Below are 20,747 nucleotides of genomic sequence, written 5' to 3'. Positions count from 1 at the left end.
AATCATTTTTAAATCAATAAAACCATCATTAAGCTATTATCTTGTGTCAAATTTGTGTTTGTTTTTTTCGTAAGTAGTCATGTAATAAGTAGGATAATGTACAGCGATTGGGTGATTATAGCAGAATAAAGCCTGACCCTGAATAATGACTCACTCTCATCCCTTACAGAACAAATTTTCATGAGGTTTGAATAAATATATTAACACATCTAAATCCACAATGACTTGTGCATAAAATGCTTATCACAAAATGTGTGCAAACATATATCATTATATATTATCATAATTATTAAGTGAATAAATTAAGGAATAAAAATGTCTGTTACACATGAATTAAGATCCTTGTATGTTTTTCAAACACTAAAGTGTCTTACAGTGTTATAAAACGTTTATTACTACATATATTAAACAAGGGTTTGAATTTGTACCAGCAACAAAACTCAACTTTCATACTTAAAAAACCCCCCATCTCATTCACCACATAGGTGTGTGGTGTGATCCACATCTGCACGAGTCCCTGGCGTGACAAAAGTTAGTCTCCATCCAGTGAGTGTGTGACTTCACAGTGATCAGTGTGTGTGAGGCTCTGTGGAGCAGAGCTGCTCTGCAGGAAGCTCTCAGTCATGACTGTGTGAGCAGAGAGACACGAGCAGAGCGCGGAGCTGCTGCCTGCCTGCAAAACCTCCTCTGTCCACCTCTCGTAAAACTTCAACCAACAGAAGAATCGATTTTTTTTTTTGTATCATGTCTTTAAGGGAAACATCTAGGAATTTCATTTGATGGCTTTGCAATATCACAAACTGGATTTCGTGGAGAAGAAGGGGCAGTTTGACTGGATTTTATGTGGATGAGATGAAGTTTTTGGAGGATTGGTGGACTTTTGGTTCAGGGGCCCTGCAGTCTGAATGCATTTTTGCGATGTTCTCTGAGCGCGTAGTGTAATTTTCCTCAGAGCGCACAGATCTCCAGCCTCCTGCTATGGAGAACCTCACCATGGAGAACATGACTGTGGAGAACGACACGTCGGTGCAGGACAATCAGACCCTGGGCGTTTGGACTGACTACACAGTTGAGTACAAAGTGGTGAGCGTTTTTTTGGTCTCCCTCATTTGCGGGGTGGGGATCGTGGGCAACGTGATGGTCATCCTGGTGGTGCTGACCACCAAACACATGCGGACTCCCACCAACTGTTACCTGGTGAGCCTGGCCGCGGCTGACCTGATGGTGCTGACGGCCGCCGGGCTGCCCAACATCACCGACGCCCTGTACGGACAGTGGGTGTTCGGTTACGCGGGGTGCTTGGGGATCACTTATTTCCAGTACCTGGGGATTAACGCGTCCTCCTGCTCCATCACCGCCTTCACAGTGGAGCGCTACATCGCCATCTGCCACCCCATCAAAGCGCAGTTCCTGTGCACTTTATCCAGGGCGAAGAAGATCATTCTGCTGGTGTGGGCGCTCACCTCCGCCTACTGCGTAATGTGGCTCTTTCTGTCCGACACCAAGAAGTTGGTGTACGACAACGTGGTGCTGCTCAGCTGCGCCTACAAAGTGTCCAGGAGTCACTACCTGCCCATCTACTTCACGGATTTCGCGGTGTTTTACGTGCTGCCGCTCATGCTGGCCACGGTCCTGTACGGACTGATCGCCCGGATACTTTTCCTCAACCCGCTGCCAGCTGACCCCAAAGAGAGCACCAAGAAGTGGAAGAAGGAGACGAGTCAGGGGGGCAGGATGATCGGGGCCAGCTCCTCCAGCAGCACCACAGCTGCCTCTCGCAGACAGGTGGGAAAACTGTTGGTTCACTCGCATTATCTCTGTGTAAAGAGTGTGTGTTTGTATTCGTGTGTTAGTGTGTGAGTATAGGGGAGTGTGGGTTCAGCTGCACCACAGGTCACATCGATTCCCTCCAATCAGAAGCAAGTTTGATGATGTCATTCAACCTCCTCATGCTCAGTTATATCAAAGTAAAGAGAGGGGCACTTTACAAACTGAGGGAAATGCTGTGATTATCAAGAAAGAGTGGAAATAATATGTTACAACTGACCCCACACAGTAGATACATTTTAAGAAAAATATTTATTTCACAAACTAGGAGACAGAAGGCAGGAGTTCCCAAACATTTTCATTTTAAGGACCCCTAGTATGGCTGCACATTGCACCGTAGACACAGAGGATTTTATTTTAAGGAATTCCATCCAACAATTTTCTATTATAAGGTTTGAAGTTAACAAAGTCTTCATAGTTAATTAGGGCTGCAACTGCATTTTCATTAGCAATTAATCATTTGATTAATTGTCGATTCCATTTTTTTTCCTATAAAATGTAAGAAAAAATTAAGAAAATTGTCAATCTGTATTTTCTATAGCCCAAAGTAATGTCCTCAATGTGCTTGCTTTGTACACAACTCAACAGCTGACAACTAATCAATTAATCAATCAACTGTTGCAGCTCAATAGTCACTTTATTATCAGATCATAATCACTAAAAATTACAATCAGTCAAAACCCATAGCCAACCCTATTTCTTCACTTGTTGTTTCAACTTTCAAAAAAATGTGATTAAAGATAAAATATTCTATTCTCGCTTCTGTTGGAGACCCCCAACAAATCACTCAAGGACCCCTGTTGGTCCCAGGACCCCAGTATGAAAACCACTGACATAAGACGTTTGCTGGTATTAACCTTTGTATTTGGTTGACATGTGTTTAACTATCTCATCATTTCTGGTCCCACAGCCACAGCGTATGTGTAATAATGATAATAGAAATTCTGAAGTCAACCTTTTTCCCATTTAAATACTTTGTTTCTCCTTTCTTCTGACCTTATTAAACCTAATACAAGAAAAAAAAGCGATAACAATTCCCTTTGCCACAAACTGCATTTGCACATTTGATGTAAGAGATAAAAAGCAGAAATTAGCTCAAAGTACTGTGAAAAATGGTCATTACAATTTCCCAGAGCCTAAAGTGATGTCTTCAAATTGCTTCTTTTGTTCAACCAACAGTCTCAAACCCAAAGACTCTTAATTTAACAACATAATGAAAAAGAAAATCAGAAAATCGTCACATTTAAATCTGTAATATGCAACATTTCAACCAAAAAATGTCTTAAAACACTGGACCCACTTTTCCAACAATGTTAAAATGCAGCTAAATCCATCATTTATTCAAGGTAACAGAGTTTCTTGCTAGCTAGCTGCTATAACTTGCAAACAAACATGGTATTCATCAAATATGTCAGAATGAGGAAGGAAGTCGGAGCACATGAATAAATGTTATGTGAATAAAACTTAAAAACATGAAGTTGAACATGAACATGATTTCTGGCTGAATCATGTCAGATAGATTTTTTATTTCCAGTGGTGGTTGTTTAAAAGTATAGATAACAACTCCAAATGATCCCACACCACATCACAACATCGTCAGACTATTTCTTTTGTTTAAAGTAAGAGAGACCACTAGAATTTGCATGTTGTGTGTTTAAGAAGTGCTTAAAAAATGACAAATGATTAATCAAAAATCAAAATCTTTCTATCTATTCAAAAGTCATTTACAGATAAAGGAATGATTTTTGATGTTCTGGGGCCAGAGAGGTTTAACAATCAATCTGCCTAAAACATGCAGTCAACAAAGCTCATAGATATCAGAGCATATGAAAACTGTCTCTGGCCCAAACACCCCAAAACAGAAGCAATATCATTTTCTTTAGTGGACCTTTGAAACAAGTCATCAGTTCAAAATCATATTAAGGAAAGTCAAGAATAATCAAGGTGATAAAACCTGGTCATGGGATCTCCAGGAGCACCAAAACCACATTGAGGTAAAAGGGACCATTCATCCCAAAATCAAAATGGTGTTTTTTTCCTCTTTCCTGTAGTGCTATCTGTTTATCCATCTGGATAATTTAGGTGTAAGTTTTGGATAAACGGCCGTAGCAACATCTGCCTTCTCTCAAATTTAATGGAACTAGATGGCACTGGGCTTGTCGTGCTCAATGTGCCAAAAGATACATTTGAAAAATTCAGCTGCAGTGTCTCTTTCCAGAAATCATGACCTGGTTACTCAAGAGAATCCACAGACCTTGTTGCGAGCAGTTTCATGTAGGAAATACTTTCTTTGTAGTAAACAGAAAGTAGTTCCAGTAGATTCTGCCGCAGAAAGAAAATAGTTCCTACATGAAACTACTGACAACAAGGTCTGTGGATTATGTTGAGTAACTCGGTCATGATTTCTGGAAAGAGAGATTGCTGTGAAATATTTTTTTTGGCACTATATTTATATTTTATTATATTTGTGAGAAGGGAGACATCTCTATGGCAAATATCTCTGATATGCATGTTTGAGTTGGGGTTGAACTGTCCCTTTAACTGTTGGCATACATATGTCTATCTACAATAGATAAAAAATGGACTTTCTATTAAAATTTGTTTGCTAAATTTTTATTTGAAAATGTTCCAGCTGACCCCAACATACTTGCTCACTGTTTGATGTTGCATTTGCTTTCATATTGAGTCCAGTGTGAAGTGAAGTGGAAGCACAGCCAAAACTCACTTGTCAGTGGAATAGAGCTGATGCACCTTTTTAAAACTCTCAAACAAAAGTTCATACAGCAGCTCTTACTAAACTGAGTTCAGCTGACAAAAGTGATGAGACAACGGGCTTTTACAGTATCAAGTTTCCTTTATGTTGATGGAAGCTTTCTGCAGAAATAAGAGCTCATGGTGCAGCCACGTTTTTAATGATCTTTCTCACTTTTTGTGCATGCTTGAGGGATATGTGTTATAATACAAGGCACTCTGGCTCAACTCAAACTATCCAAGTCTGTGTCATCCTCCCCTGACGTCATCCTCCTCCTGTAAAAACACCCTGCAAAGAGTTTGTTAAAAATACAACAGAATCCTCTGAAGGCACAGACACCCCGTGACAGACACACAGGTAGATAGCAGAGCTAGACATTTGTTTATCAGATCACTGGGAGAAGCCTTCCTGGAATGACAGGGGGTGTGGTACCCTGAGGGAGTTAACCCCAACTCAAATTGGCTTTTCTCCATCAGCGTGATTCTGTTTCCACACCCACAAACACACAACATGTCTGTTGGTCAGTGTTAACCATCTTGTGTGCACACCAGGAACAATTCATACCATGCACCGTGTACTTTAGTGAATTACCTAAAGGTCAAGAAGTAATGAGGATCTAGGATTAAGTATTTCGCTCACTGATGACACTGTCAGCGCCCCTATCCAATCCAATTAGACTCACCTGCCTGAATCTGAGGCGACACAACATAAATATGGATAAGATTTAATCACATACAAGTTTCACATCAAGATTATCATCTGGTAATTACATTAACAAATCCAGGCTTTGTTAAATTGTGCATACAGATTTGATCAGTCTTCCTAGTTGGAAATCAATCAACAACATCTGAATAAATAATAATAGGCATACTTGAGATGTCAAAAACAGAGGAACACATTTGAGAGACTTTGTTGTGCTGCATTTTGGTGACTTTCAAATAATGAAATGACAAAATAATAAACACACTGCAACAGCATTTTTATGTTAAATACTTTTGGTTCACAGGAAAGAATACAGAATAAATCACACCTCTGGCATCATTGTGTAAATCTCTTTCATTCATTTATTTTTTGCTCTGCCCCTAACAGAAAACTGACGAGATGAGAAATTTTCTTTCCAAGAAGAAAGGTGTAGCTGTAATGTTGTCTAGGTGGAAACGTCAGATTTTTGGACACTGTACAGTGTCAGAAAGAGGTTGAGATAATGAAAAGGAAAAAAAAAAGGTTTCACACCTTTTTGGGGGGAGAAATACAGAAGTGTCTTGATTCCAGCAGGAAATAAGCAGAGGGCCATGAAAAACAAGAGTTTCCTGGGAAAATCGGAAGGATTGGCAGGTATGATAATGGAGAGAAACGTTTTTTCAAGGAACAGCTTGATTCATTCATCGTCACATTTTCACATTTTCAATATCCTACAAGCTGGATAAATCTCGTATCCAGCAAAACCTTTGCAGTCGTCTCACGTTAATCCTAAAGTTACAGTGCTGCTCTCTTTTCAAAGGATTGTTAAATAGAACTTTTTCACAGCAGCCATATTGTTATGAAATTGCAGGTTAAACACAGGTGTTGATGATACTAATTAAGTTTCCATTTAGTGTCATTTAGTGTCCAATGAGTCTGTTTAACAGAATCTTAATTAGTATCATTGGTAACACCTGTGTTTACTATTTCATGTCAAAATGGCTGCTGTGACAAAAGTCTATTGCACAGAAAATAATTTTACACATAATATTAGAATTAGATGCTATAGATTTAATATATTCCTATGGAAAATTTTGTGTTAGGTGGATGTATTTTTTTAGATGTCCTGAATAGGGATGAAACGTTAATCAGTTTCATGATAAACTGTGATAAAATCCCAGAGTATTACTTTATTACTGTTTGTATTATGTTATCAAATTTGATAACAGTTTTCGATTACCATGCTTTAAAAACCTCATGTTAAATACTGTCCAGCATCAACCAAAGTTAGCAACAGTCTTCCACATGCAGGCGTCCTAGGACTAACTTTTTTAATGTCAATATGGATATTTTGGTCTGTAACTCAAATTTGTGGGAGAAAAAAAAGACTAACAGTGGCAGTGATGAAAAGTCATCTTAAACATCTTGATGTGTTTGTGGTCATTTTATTAACAACAAAGAACTGACAAATCTGTTGTGTTAGTTTTGTTCATTAAGAAAAACACAAAGCAATGTGAGATCACAAACCGTCCAACAAAAAATGCAACACAACATTATTCCAAAATATGACAAATATCTTCAACGTGAAACAAAAAGAAATCTGATTTGCATCTAAAATCGTCAAGTTGACTTTTCGGTTTACGTTTCTTATTTTTGGGTTGCCATTCAAAGTTCATTCATATTCAGTTTTGCATTATCATAATAGTAAATAGAGAAAATGTCCCAGGGGCAGGCATTATTGTGATTATGCTGATCTCTGGGAAGCGATCACAGAGCTCAGATACTATTAGCATTTGAGCAGTAGCACACACTAAAAGTTTAATGTAAAATCATTTACAATCAGCTTTCATCACTTATTTATGAAGCCTCACTGCTGATGACACACAACTTTGTGGCAAGTTAAGTCGTCTACATAGCACACTCACATGCTCCTCAGATGGTCCCATTTTATGTCTTTACTTGTTGCAGCGAGGTGAGGTGATGAGTTGGTTGGGTCTAGCATCCCAGTAAAGTTTAATTTACATTAAGGATCAAGGATTTTTATTGTCATTTTCACTGTGCATTTACATACACAAGAGAATGAAATTTCATTTCTTGATCAGTGACTGCAGTGCAGTCATAAAATAGTAAACATAATAAAAAATAGCATCATAATAGACAATAAATAGGAATAAAATCAGATAAAAACAGTCTATTCTCTCAAAAAGTGCATTCAGTCTCTTAACTTGACAGGTGACTGGCTGTCAAGGGTCAGTGTGGGTGTGTATGTGGGGATGGGGGACAGTCCGTTAATAAGTCTTACGGCCTGGGGAAAGAAGCTATTCAGCTTCCTGCTAGTTTTGCAGCTGATGCTGCTGTATCTCCTCCCTGATGGCAAAAGGGAGAAGATGTGGTGGGAGGGGTAGAGCGGGTCCATGATGATGGAGGTGACTCTACTGATGCACCGCTGCTGGTATAGCTCCATCAGGCAGGGGAGTGGGGCACCTATGATTCTGCTGGCTGTCTTGACCAGTCTGTTAAGTTGCCTTTTGTCCTTCACACTGCAGCACCTGAACCAGGTGGTGAAGCCATAGGTCAGGATGCTTTTAACGGTGCCCCTATAGAAGGTGGTGAGGTGTGTGATGGGGAGGCCTGTTTTCCTGAGTTTGCGGAGGGAGTGGAGCCGCTGCTGAGCTTTTTTGAGGACTGCCGAGGTGTTAGTGGTTGAAGTGAGGTCCTCATCAATGTGAACCCCCAGATACTTCACACTGCTGACCTTCTTCACAGCAGTACCATCAATAAATAGTGGTTCATGATCCTGTTTACCAGCCCTCCTGAATTCAATAACAACCTCACTGGTCTTGTCCACATTGAGGAAGAGGTTGTGGGAGCCACACCATGAACTCAGCTGTTTCACTTCCCTGTATGCAGACTCGCTGTTGTCCTTAATGAGGCCCACCACCGTCGTGTCATCTGCGAACGTCAGGATGTAGTTGCTGCAGAATCTGGCAGTGCAGTCAAAGGTGAGCAGGCTGAAGAGCAAAGGGCTGAGGATGCAGCCCTGCGGAGAGCCTGTACTCACTGTGATGGTCTTTGATGTGCGGCTGCCCACCCTGACTGTCTGCTGTCGCTGAGTCAGAATGTTGTAGACCCAGTTGCAGATGCCGTTGTCCACTTTTAGCAGCTGCAGCTTTTCCACCAACTGCTGTGGGATGATGGTGTTGAAGGCACTGCTGAAGTCTAAGAACAGGAGCCTGGCACAGGGAGGCAGTTTTTACTGTGCTGCATGACCAGGTGTTCAAAACATTTCATCACTATGGGCCTGAGGGCTACAGGGCGGAAATCAGAGAGGCCGGCGGGATTTGTTTTTTTCAGGACAGGAATGATGGTGGCACTTTTGAGGCAGGTGGGCACCACAGCCTGTTGGAGCGAGATTTTAAAGATGTCTGTGAAAACAGCACAGTTTTCAGAATGCGTCCAGGGATGTTGTCTGGCCCTGCAGCCTGGCGTTGGTTGACGCTAGCCAGGGCCTTCTTTACTCCAGCTGTGGTGAGCTGTAGGGTTTGGTCGTTCAGTGCTGACAGCGGTGTCTGTGCATGTGCAGGGTTCTTGGCCTCAAAACGTGCGTAGAAGGTGTTCAGTTTATCTGGAAACAAGGGGTCAGAATTACACATTTTCGGGGCCCTGTCAGCCATGGCTTCTGATTAGCCTCTTGATGGTTCTGACCTCTATGACATCCTCAGTACAGTACTGATGTAGCTGATGACAGAATTCTGTCCTGTAATTCTGTCTTCCCATCATGTACTCTGCCTAAGACCACTACAATACTGCTTTAACTGACTTGTTATCAGGGTTAATGTTGATAATTAATCTTTCTAACTAATCACTCTACATGGACAGATACCAACCAAAAACAAAAAACTAATTCCATATTACAGATTTTATGTGAGCAAAAAATTTATATGCAATGCAAGGAATAATCAAGTTTCTCACCATTAACAAAACATTTAATTTCTTCCACCATGTTTCCATGTATAAGGCATCAATAACTCGTGTACCAAAATTTCATGTGAATTTTCCCAGTCAGGACCTAATTTTTCTGATTATTCCCACAACACATGAATGCAACACACAAAACTTTAATTTATTGTGAGTGAACACTAGCAATCTTTTAGCCACATCCATGCTAATCCAGCTAACTGGGTAATACTACATGTTTTCAGGACTTTTAGTTGAGATCTTTAGTCACATTTGAACCCCTTACCAGTGCAAAAAAAAAACTTTGCTCATTCCTCTTTTATTCACAAAAGCTGTTGATAACAATGTGTGTCGAGCAGTTTGAAAAATTAAAATATGTCTGAAAATACACATTAACATCAATCCAATAATGAAATCAGCTCAGTTTTTTAAAAAAACAAAACAAATTTAATTTACACAGTGACAAAAGATCATGTGAGCTAGCTATCCTATGAAATGGCTATAAACCTTGTGAGCTACGTATTATTGAAACATATCAGCTAATTAGCTGTATTATTACCCCAAGTGTGCAGACACTCTGTGAGCCACAATGGATCATTGAAACTTCACGAGCAAGAGACTTTGTCATACCCTCCACCCCAGAGACCACCAATGAAAGTGCAGAGGGTGAGGCTAACATAGCTAACATTAGCCATGCTGCTGACTTAGCAGCAGAGAAGATCTGAAAATACTCAGTGGAATGTACTGTATGTAGCAGGGGGTCCCTGCTCTGTCTCTCCTGAAAAACCTTATGGTCCCCTGGTTTAGATATTAGTCCAATCTGGAGAGTGTGTAGAAAAATCTCTGGTTTATGGTGTAGAAACATGCATGTTGTGGACAGAGGCTGCTGTAGTAATTATTCAAACTGATGAACTCAACTTCACTCCACAACGCAATGACTGATGACTTTCTGCAAGGCTCAGCCACTAATGCATTTTGACTCGTCCTCTTGGCTTCAGCGATAGGATTTTATTAACTGCTAAGTCGGGCTGCATTTTTTCAACAAAAATATTTATCGCATTCTTAGACGCTCAAGTAAAACAACGCATCTGAGACACTTGCTGTCTACACAGGGCTTTAACAGGAGACAAAGCATAACATATATCACAGTGCTGGACTTAAACTTTAAAGTCTCTTGAAAAAAAAAAAACAGAATAGGTAGTCATTTTTCCTGTCTTACTTTAGAACACATAATCAAAGAGAATCACTTAAATGCTGCTGAACATAAAAAAATAGAATATCGATGCATTATGGGAGCAAGTGACTGATCATCATTCAGAAATGAGATTGCATAGATGTATGAATTGAGATTGTGACTTTTTTCACTATTAATCGTGCAGTCCTACTGCTAAGGAGTGAAACAGGTTTTCAAAGAACACAGAACTGTTATGGATTCAGTATATTCAAATTATTACATCTGATACAGTCTTATGTTTGATGTAGTTTAGTTTTTGCAGGTCTTAATTTAAGGAAACTTTTACTTAATGTCACACTTGTTTTTTCCCCTTCTTACTAAGTCCTAGTAACTAGAAGGAAGATCATGTCATCATCTCCTCGTGCACTGTGTCACCTGCTGGAGATCAGCAGTTCTTCTCTTTCATCATCTGACTCTAACCTATGAATACATTCACAAAGGCACACTAACAGTGCAGGATACTTCACTTTGCCTGCTTTAAAGTGGGAGACACATGGAAAGTATACTGTTTTCTATCCAAAGGTTTTTATTTTACTTTTTCATACTTTTTAATGGATTGTTTTATTTGTAGTTAGGCTTTCATAACATGCACAAAATTACTCTTGGTACCTATAAGATCTGATTTGAGTTTTTTGTTGATCTTCCATCCCACTGTGAAGACACAGGTATAACTGCCTCTCTCCTGATTACTGATTGTACGACATGTCCTTTAAAAATAGAACTCACTGACGTTCTCATGAAGACTTCATGTCAAAATGTGTGGAAAGGTCCTTGCAAATAAAATGACCAAAGAAAAATTGAGACGAGGATTTACTTTTATTTCATTACTACTGAAGTGATGTTTTTTTCCTAAATAACCTGGGGGAAAATAAACATGCTCAGCACAGGAGGGATTTCTTCTTCTGGATTTTGGCACTCTGGTATTTAGCCCTTCCAAAATTCCAGTCACACCATCTATATTTTGAGAAGGAGCATGACTGCACCATGTTAATCTCATTACACATACTCAAGTCAGCTTAATCCAAAGGTTCAGGTGGAGCTGCAGCTGTGTTCACAGACAAGATCCTGTATGTCATGTGGTTAAAATAAAAAGAAATGAGCCTCTTTCCAACTCTGCCCTGATAATGAGAGGCTCAGTGAAAATGACTTTTCCAGGGGAGCACATATCACAGACCCTTAAATTATAATTCTGAAGATTTAAGTTGTGCTTGAGCTGCCAGACATAACTACAGGTCCCAGAATTCACTTGTTCAGTAGTTTCTTTATTAGAAATAAGACACACACACACAAAAAACGGATCCTCTGTTAAAAAAGAAAACAAAATAGCTTTTGTCTTGTTTTGGAGAGCCATTTGTAATGAACTTTTGTTGCCAGCACTAACCTCAGTGACAACTGAATGCTCCCTTTCCAAATAGATATGCGTTTTCTGTGACTGTTTTCACAATAAAATTCAACCTGTTTTGCCAATTTAAAAATAATTTAACAGTAAAAGTGAATTACATGCATATCTTCTTGTGAATTATTTGTGCCAGGGAACATAATTAGAATCTTACATGGGAATGGTGGACTCCGCCACTAGCAATGAACTATATACATAAGTGGTTACAGAATGTAAATACATCGAAAGCTTATTACCTTCAGGACGTTAACTTTGAAGAATGAGTATTTTTCAATGAATAGCAAATGAAGCTGACAGAACTCGCAGATAAGTATGTAAAATGTTTAACATTGCACAGCAGTGGAAGAAAATGGATGTGTTTCAGTTCTAGACTTTTATCAGCATTTCTGAGACATCTGTGGGTCAGAAAACACTGACATATTCTGCCTAGTGACCTGATTGTGGGTCAAGAGTTTGTTAAGAGTCCCATATATACTACTAAGAGTGATGTGAAGGACAGACTGTGTGAAGTGTAATTGCATGAATAAATGGGATTATTTTTCACAACCTTGCACAGGCAAAGAAAAAAAAAGAAAGTGAGGGCTTGAATCACATGTAGGATCACGCATGTTGTCTACCTACTGAAATGTCCTTGTGGGGTTTGCTGTGTGGGCCAGAGAAAAAAGACTTGGGAATAAAGAAAATATGGATGAGTTATCTGTCAACTAGGAAGCGATGTCAGTTGAGGATGATTACAAGCCCATTATGTTCTTTGTGCAACCAAGAGGCTGTTGGAACTTATGTGCACGTTTTTGAGTGTACTGCTGTCAACCAGTTCTGGAGTCAGGTGACTGACATAATATCTGATATTATTGGGGTGCAAATACCGTGTCTTCCAAATGTACTGTTAAATGATGATTTCACCATTAATTTATTAAATTGTCAGAGACGGGTTCTTTTCACTGGCTTGACGGGCAGCCAAAAAAAATCCTCATTACATAATGCATCATTTCATAATGTATTAGTCTTAGAATTGTCAATTGCATCCATAAACAATGCCAAAGCAGAAACATTAGAGGCCATCAAAAGAACTGTGAAACAAGTAATATTACTAATGTGATCCATGACTGTAGATATATGTATGATTTAAAATGTTGATGGGTGAATATGAGGGGGTACACGCTGAGCATATGGTACAATATTAACATAAGTGTGGTTATATGAGCTCCAATGACTGCAAACAAATATCCCCTTTTTTCCCTTTTTTTTAAAATTCCTATAAAACAGCAAGGGGAGGGAGGGAGATGTCAAGGGGATGCTTACCGGCCCCCTGTTTGTTTGTTTTTTTCTCTTGTCTTCTGTATTTAATTGTGTATAATTTGTGTAACTGGGGATAAAACAAATAAAAAATTGGTCACAAAAAAAAAAAAGAAATATGGATGAGAGACACGTTAATTTTGCTGCTACGGTTCATGGGTGTTGAGGCTGTTAGCTCACTGTTGAGGAGAGGAGATACAGAGGGGAAACTTCTCCAAAGAGAATCTCCTATAGACCTTTTTCACAGCAGCCATTTTGACATGAAATAATAGTGTAAACACAGACACTAATTAAGGTTTCATTCCATTCGGGTCAAAGAGAGTCAGGATGCTGCTATTGTGCATGTTGGCTCACTGGAAAGGCTCTGCTGCACTAAATGACACAGGAACTTAATAAGTATCATTGGTAAGACCTGTGTTTACTCTACTATTTCATGTCAATATAGCTGCTGTGAAACAGGTCTATTGGATACACCACTTACAGACCGAGTATTCTGGGGGCTTAAATGATGAATTGCTGTTGTCTTGTTCTTTATAAATAGAGATGGGTATTATTGACGTATTTGTATTTTCAATGTGAGGTTCTACACATGATGACCTTACGTGCATTGTTAGTGTGCAAATTGATCGGTCACTTATCTGGTTGTTGCAAGAACCGATTATGATATATTTGTCCTATGCAGCATTGTCCTAAAAAACAATGTAGACTTACACACATAGAGACCGTTTTGCTTTACTCTGGACATTTCTGGGCTTTACCCTATTTGTCAGTGTTGTGTGGCCACCAGCCACCTTTGTCTGTGAGAGTTGCAGAGAGATACACACATATACACACACGCACACGAACAGGCAGAGCAGACTGAGGATTGCTTCAGCCGTATTCATACAAAATCTGGCCTTGTGCAGAGGTGTGAGGATGTTTATTTGTGTTTTAGCACATAATCCTTGTAAAAAAAAAAAAAAAGAGAGAAAATTATGTTGTATTTCTCAGATTCAGCCAGTGAGAAGGAAACAACTTTTAATTGTGCGGTTACAAACAATACTCTGCCTTTAAAGCTGCTACAAGCAGCTCTGGGGAAAAAATTGTGGATTGTTGAGTGTCATTTCCAGGTTGTCAAATTCAGATGCCTTGGATTGGTGACTTGACCTGAACCACCCACCCAAAGTGTTTAACAAAATGGGAATGAAACTCAACAATGAACTATCTTTCTCTTTCTTGTGGAAGCTATAATTTCTTTATTTGATGGTGTTTTTTGATGATCTGTTTTAGCTGGTTGTTAACCTCTGGTGGGTTCCTGGTTACTGTAAATAAGGGTCACACCCACAAATGTCAAAAACCTTAGGGCTGAAATGCATCAATTTCACTCTGCTGCTGTGGAATATTAACAGTGTTACATGATTATTTGCAAATGCTAACAACTTCATAAATTTGAACTGATTACACCAGATCTTGTGTTTGAGCAGATTTTTCATTGAAGACATTTTCACAAGTTAAGGAAGGAAAAGCACAGATGTAAATAACCAAATTAATTACACTGCCATGAAATTGTCATGGCATACTGGTACACTGCGTAGAAAACCACTGTTAAAACCTGTGCTGTTCCTACTATGACCTTTTATTGTGAGTCATACTGTATATGTAGATATGATAGATAGACTTAAAAGTTTGATGAATTGACATTCACTTAGTAACGCCCCTTTTTGGTCTGTGTTAAAATAACAGTTAAGCAAGCTTGTCTATGTTGAAAAGAAATATAAATTGGTTAAAAAATGTTGCCGGGAGATCTGCAAACATGATATATAGCTCAATAGTCACATGTAAGTTAGCTTCTGTTAGCAAAAGCTAACTGTTCTACAAATTGTTACATATATAGTTACATCTGATAGTTCATTTTGGCAAAACACTAGCTAACAGCTAATAGCTAGTCTACAACCTTAATTCCAAAAAAGTTGGAACGCTGTGTAAAACATAAATAGAAACAGAATACAATGATTTGCAAATACATTTTGTCCTGCATTCAATATAACACAACATAAAGAGAAGGTATTTCATGTTCATATTGATAAGCTTTGTTTTTTGTAAATATATGCTCATTCTGAATACGATGCCTGCAACAAATTTCAAAAAAGTTGCAGCAAGTAATGCTGGAAAGGTACATAGGGGTTTTGATCAACATATGTTGCTACCCAGACTGTCTTTTACAGGGACGTTCCTGCTTATTTCAGCAAGACAAGGCGAAGACACATTCTGCACATTACAAAAGCCTGAGTTCGCTGTATAAAAATTTACTGTTACTAGTTACTAGTTACTAGTTACTAGTTACCAGTTACTAGACTGGCCTGCAGTCTAGACCTGTCTCCTATAGAAAATGTGTGGTGTATAATGAAGTGCAAAACATGAGACAACAGAGAACTTGGATTGCTTAGCACCTGAAGTCATATATCAAGCAAGATTGGTAAAGAATTTCACATTCAAAGCTTCAACAATTAGTGTCCAAAGTTCCCAATTACTTGCTGAGTGTATATTTACAAAAAAACTCAATAACGTTAAATCAGTTTGAATATTTAATATCTGCATTCAATTGGGGTTGTACATCAATTGACAACTAGCTAGTTAGCTGGATTTTTGCTAACATTAACTAACTTAAGAGCCACCACTAGACATCAGCAACTACTATATCTTCAAAATTTGGTTTTCAGCATAGACAAGCCTAGCACATGGCTTATCTATGTACAAATAAAACACAAAAGGAGAAAGGTACCAGGCTTCCTCAACTGTTACTGAGGTACAGAGCAAAATGAGGTGCGACAATTGGAGTGCTGATTATCCAGTTTTCTGTGACTTCATTTTGTTGTAGTATCTTTTAACATGATTTAATTTTATTAGGTGACAAAGATGCTGGCTGTGGTGGTGATCCTCTTCGCCCTACTTTGGATGCCCTACCGGACCTTAGTGGTGGTCAACTCCTTCCTGGACAAGGCCTACCTGGACACCTGGTTCGTGCTCTTCTGCCGTCTCTGCATCTACCTAAACAGCGCCATCAACCCGGTCATCTACAACGCCATGTCCCAAAAGTTCCGCGCTGCTTTCAAGAAGTTGTGTCACTGTGGCCCTCAGCGTATGGAGAAACCGGCTTCATACAGTGTAGCGCTAACCTACAGCGTCATCAAGGAGACTTCCAATGGGGAAAGTCCCGACCACTTCACTACAGAAATGGACGATGACCTAAACACACCAACAGATCAGTATTTACCCAGTAGCATCCTGCCAAGTGCCAAAAAGATGCCATTCGAAGAGCCCTCTCTGTCTGGGAGTGATGTCAAAGCCTGACTGAAAGCAAACTTTCCACCTAAAAAGGGTTCTGACAGCTGCAGTATGGATTCAGTCACCCATGGGACATTTTAGAGAAGTTTTCTAAAAGTACAAAGAAACCTAACTTTAATTTCTCCAAGGTGTTTTCCATTGGAATAGTTTCCTTTTTTTCCACAAATCCACTTGCCAAAAGCCAAACAGGATGCTGTGAGATAAGCTGACGGATAGGCCTTTTAGCATTTTGTACAAAATAAGTGAAGGGAGCTTTCATGAATCTTGCAAAATACAGTTTATTAATACATTGATACAGCAGTGATTATTCAGTTCTCCAATTCGTCTAAAAAGCATTAGTTATTGAGGTAGGATATGATATACAAAATCCTTCAGATGTAATATAATAAATCTTTTGACTAAACCAACTTAAACTGTTACAGGAGAAAGGAGTAACAGCAGTTAATGTCATCAAGCTTATCCTATAGTAAAATGATTAGTTTGGTTAAAACAAACTGCTTCCATCCACAACCTCCTCCCACTTCCACTCTAAACAGAACCAGACTCTGTTAAACCAAACTCTGCAATATAGAAAGTTAATGGCAAAACTTTTCATCACAGTATTATTTATGTCAGTATTTCCACTGTTCATAGTCGGATTAGAAAACCTGGAGACAGGATAAATTAATAATTTATCAAAAATAAACAAATAAACTGTCAGTGTATCCTGAAGTGTGAAAATACTTATAGCCATGGAGCTTATGTCTTGGGTTACTTCATCAGTTAAAATAGTAATGGTACAGTTACAAAGGTGTTTCTTTGACAGTCTCGCTACTGCAAGCAGCACAAATTATAAGTCTGGGTACACCCTGGGAACATGGGACAATGGGAATATAAGAATGACCCTGCTTTAAGTCACAGTAGCCTAGACTCTGTCATCATCTTTGTGGCCAACAGGGCTTTAAGGCAACCTCTGGGGCTGAAAAATTAAGCCATTGCAGAAGTTCCAAAGACTGCAGTTCCTTGAATGGCCGCTTGAGGTTGGCTCCAAAAGTGAGTCAATCCCCATAGAATCCTGTGTGAAAATGCTTAACTTTACAGCATAAATAAACATGTTTACAGCCTGGTACAAACATCGGTTTTGGTCTCTGTAGCTACTTAGCCTCTTCATGACAACTGTACAGCGGGTAAATATTTTTATGACTCACCAGTCTAGATTATATTGAGGCTCAAAGTTATGCATAATTAGGGGCGTGTCCGCTGTAAATGACAGGAGTGTGCCATCACAGGTGGCTAGCCGCTAGGTAGCCGTTTTATTCGGCTGACTCAGCTCCGTTCACACTCCTCCTGTTGTCCGATTGTGGATAAGCCAGGAGTCAGGCAGATAGTGATAGAGCCACCACACTGTGAGCGTCAAAATGTCTCTTAAGAAACCTATGAGTGACGACACGGACGCTCCCTCCACTGTGTATTTTACTGTCTGTGGTTCATACACAGCAGCTCTTTACATTAAAGGTTGAGTTGTTGCTTTCTATACCGACACAAAAAAGTTTACACAAAGGAAGTGTTCGTCTCTCTCATCTATCTATCCAACTTCTGATACCAAAATAACAGCATGTGGTGTGTTCAGCCAACTCAAACAACCCCACCGTGCCTATCTTTGAAAGGTGGCTGTTAGTTAAGGTTGCCATATTAGCTGACTTGCAATTGTAACTTCATGCAGTTGCTAAGGCTGACATCAAACTGGCAAGTGATGATCACTGAATACCTCCAAACTGTGAGACTTGTTCCTTGTTAAACCACAATGTCTCGTTTTTCTTCACAATAAATACAGAAGATGTAACCAGTTTGTGTGGAGGATTAACTGGCACCATCTCACCATATTAAACATCACACCTATGGTTTTGGTAGTTACAATGTAGTGCTGTTGTATTCCAGGTTGCAAGTCATATAAATGTAGAAAATCTGACAAATCATTGTCATTTCATCACCACAAGACAAGGGACAGTGACAATCTGGAGGGATGTTGCTACTGCAAGACAATAGCTAACTCTTCAACCATGTCTTAGCGAACGTTACCGAAATCATAACTGCCACACGAAACACACACTGCTACAGTGAATGTCACACACTTGTGTTGGATGTAATATAGTTGAGCACAGCATAGAATATGTCTTGCTTACATCCAGTGTGTTTTACTTAAAGGATTAAATAAATGTGTCCAAGATGTGCACTGATATTTCAGCATTACTTTACGCCTCACAGTAACATTAGCTAGGAAGTGGCTAATAGCTAATGTTAGTTACGGTACCTAATAGGCTAGCAAATATGTTATTTTACCTTGAAATATGGCTTGATATCCTGCCCAATTTTCACTAGCCATTGTTTTTTTAAGTTGCTGATCAATCGATAAGAGATGTAATGGTAACAGTTTATCAGATTCTCTTGCAACCTGGAACGAAGCAGTATGATATTTGAGCTTCCCACCCTGGGTGTGACATCAGAGGAAAATGGTTGTAGTGTGAATATGGTGAATGGACTGGGCTAACAACAGTAAAAAAACAAATAATTCTAATTATATTACTTTTACTGGTGAGTAATTAGTAAAGTAGAGTAATTACTTTTTAAATGAATAATATTTAATGTGCAGTAATTTGCCAAACACTGCATGTGATTGGTTAGAACTAGCTTGGTTTCTGTGTCAGGATTAGTAGTGCATTGTCAAGCAATCTATTTTATCTAAAACTTTCTAATTTTCCAATCAAGGAGATTTTCTATCCTCCAGCACTAGGATATGTTACCATGCCAGTGGTTCCCAGCCTTTCTTCTTCGTGCACCTTCCCACCAGAAATCATGTCATTTAAATGAAAGGCACAACACCATGACATTTTAATCCCACTACTAGAGAGAAAGCACAGATATGGAATTACACGACCTTTCAAAAAGGTCAATGTAAAGAAAAGAACACACATTACAAAAACTCACTTAAACCTGCTGCGTCAGTTCAAACCTCTAATGATTTCTGCAGGGAATTTATTTAGTCTTAACAGTGATGGACACACCAAAGCCTTATGTACGCTTTGGACTCTGTGAAGACAGGAGGAGCCAGTGAGGAGCCCGTGAAGGTCAGTGGCCACTATATAATAATGAGGGAGAAATGTATAACCCTGACATGCAGACAGAGGGGCTGTTCGTCAAAGGGTCAGATAACTGCCGTGGCAGTAATTCACTGATATTGGCTGAGACTGCAGAGTGCAGCGCTTTTCTGTGATTTACCTGCTCAGCAGAACCCACAGAGCAATCATGGAATGTGTAAATAGATCGCGACAAAGTGCCATACTTGAGTTTGTGCAAGCCACAGTATGTCTATAGCTCACCCTGCTATTAAAAGAAGAATTTTCCGCTGTTTGTTTGAGCTACGTACTTATATATGTATAAATTGGAGAGCACTCAGAGGGAATGAATACTTAGTGAACTAAATGAAAGGGGCCTGCTTCGTGCTGAGCGGCAGGCTTTTTTGTCTATACTGTAAAGTTGCTTGAAATGGATTGTGCAGTGCCATGTGAAATTAATTCAATATTGTGTTTTCAAATGTGTGCCAGCGAGTGCTTTTTTAAAATAATAGCTTGTTTCGATCCGTTGTTCCCATCAGTGTGTTTTCTGTCATTTCAAACCAGTCAGTGGAAGCAAATAAGCTCCAAAGTGGAATAGGTGAGAAAATACAAAAATTAAAAAAAAAAAAAAAGTCTGTGGCATATGTCTCAGTGTTTTATTTAATTTCTCCCTTTGTTCTCAGTTGAAATGCATTTAATTTCATGGGAAAATACCAAACAGTTGTGATGTTCTGCACGGTGCGCAGTTTGTAGCATGAACGCAAGCTTTTGTGATGTGAACACACAGAGATGACAAAATCTGATACCATCTGAGGCGACGCTTTGTGCACAATTCTGTCTCCAGGTTCTGCTCTTGCTGTTTGATGGATTGTTTTGTATTTTGTATTGTTCTTTGTCTATAATAAACACAGACAATAATTGCAGCGCTTTGTGCATAGTGCATTATTACTGCATTTTAATGTCTCATAAAATGATCTCTTTTGTTCCGCCCAACTCCCTGCACCTCCATCTCAACTGATCTATAACCAGCAGCCATTGAAGAAACTGCCTCATCCGAGACCGCCATGAATCAGATAGCTTCTGTATGAGCTACGACCACGCTGGCGACATCAATCAGAGGGGTTGATGGCTTCGTTTTGAAGCCGCTCAGCTTGTGGTGGCCTGCTTCAACAGAAATTCATCTCT

At 39.3% G+C, this 20,747-nt stretch overlaps 1 protein-coding gene across 1 annotated transcript; it reads left to right on the top strand.

Annotated features, from left to right (window-relative positions):
- The first annotated feature begins 476 nt into the window (after positions 1 to 476).
- Positions 477 to 16,787, top strand: trhra (thyrotropin-releasing hormone receptor a). Its single transcript, XM_084726136.1, has 2 exons — positions 477 to 1,785; positions 16,033 to 16,787. The coding sequence occupies exons 1-2, from the start codon at positions 979 to 981 to the stop codon at positions 16,474 to 16,476; spliced, it is 1,251 nt and encodes a 416-aa protein (XP_084582262.1). The 5' UTR covers positions 477 to 978; the 3' UTR covers positions 16,477 to 16,787.
- Positions 16,788 to 20,747: the final 3,960 nt, after the last annotated feature.

The sequence above is a fragment of the Lutjanus erythropterus genome, chromosome 9 (genome assembly GCF_056507025.1).
Source record: "Lutjanus erythropterus isolate fLutEry1 chromosome 9, fLutEry1.hap2, whole genome shotgun sequence".
Lineage (NCBI taxonomy): Eukaryota > Metazoa > Chordata > Actinopteri > Lutjaniformes > Lutjanidae > Lutjanus > Lutjanus erythropterus.
The sequence above is the reverse complement of the archived record's forward strand: the minus strand, read 5'-3'. Positions and strand labels throughout refer to the sequence as shown.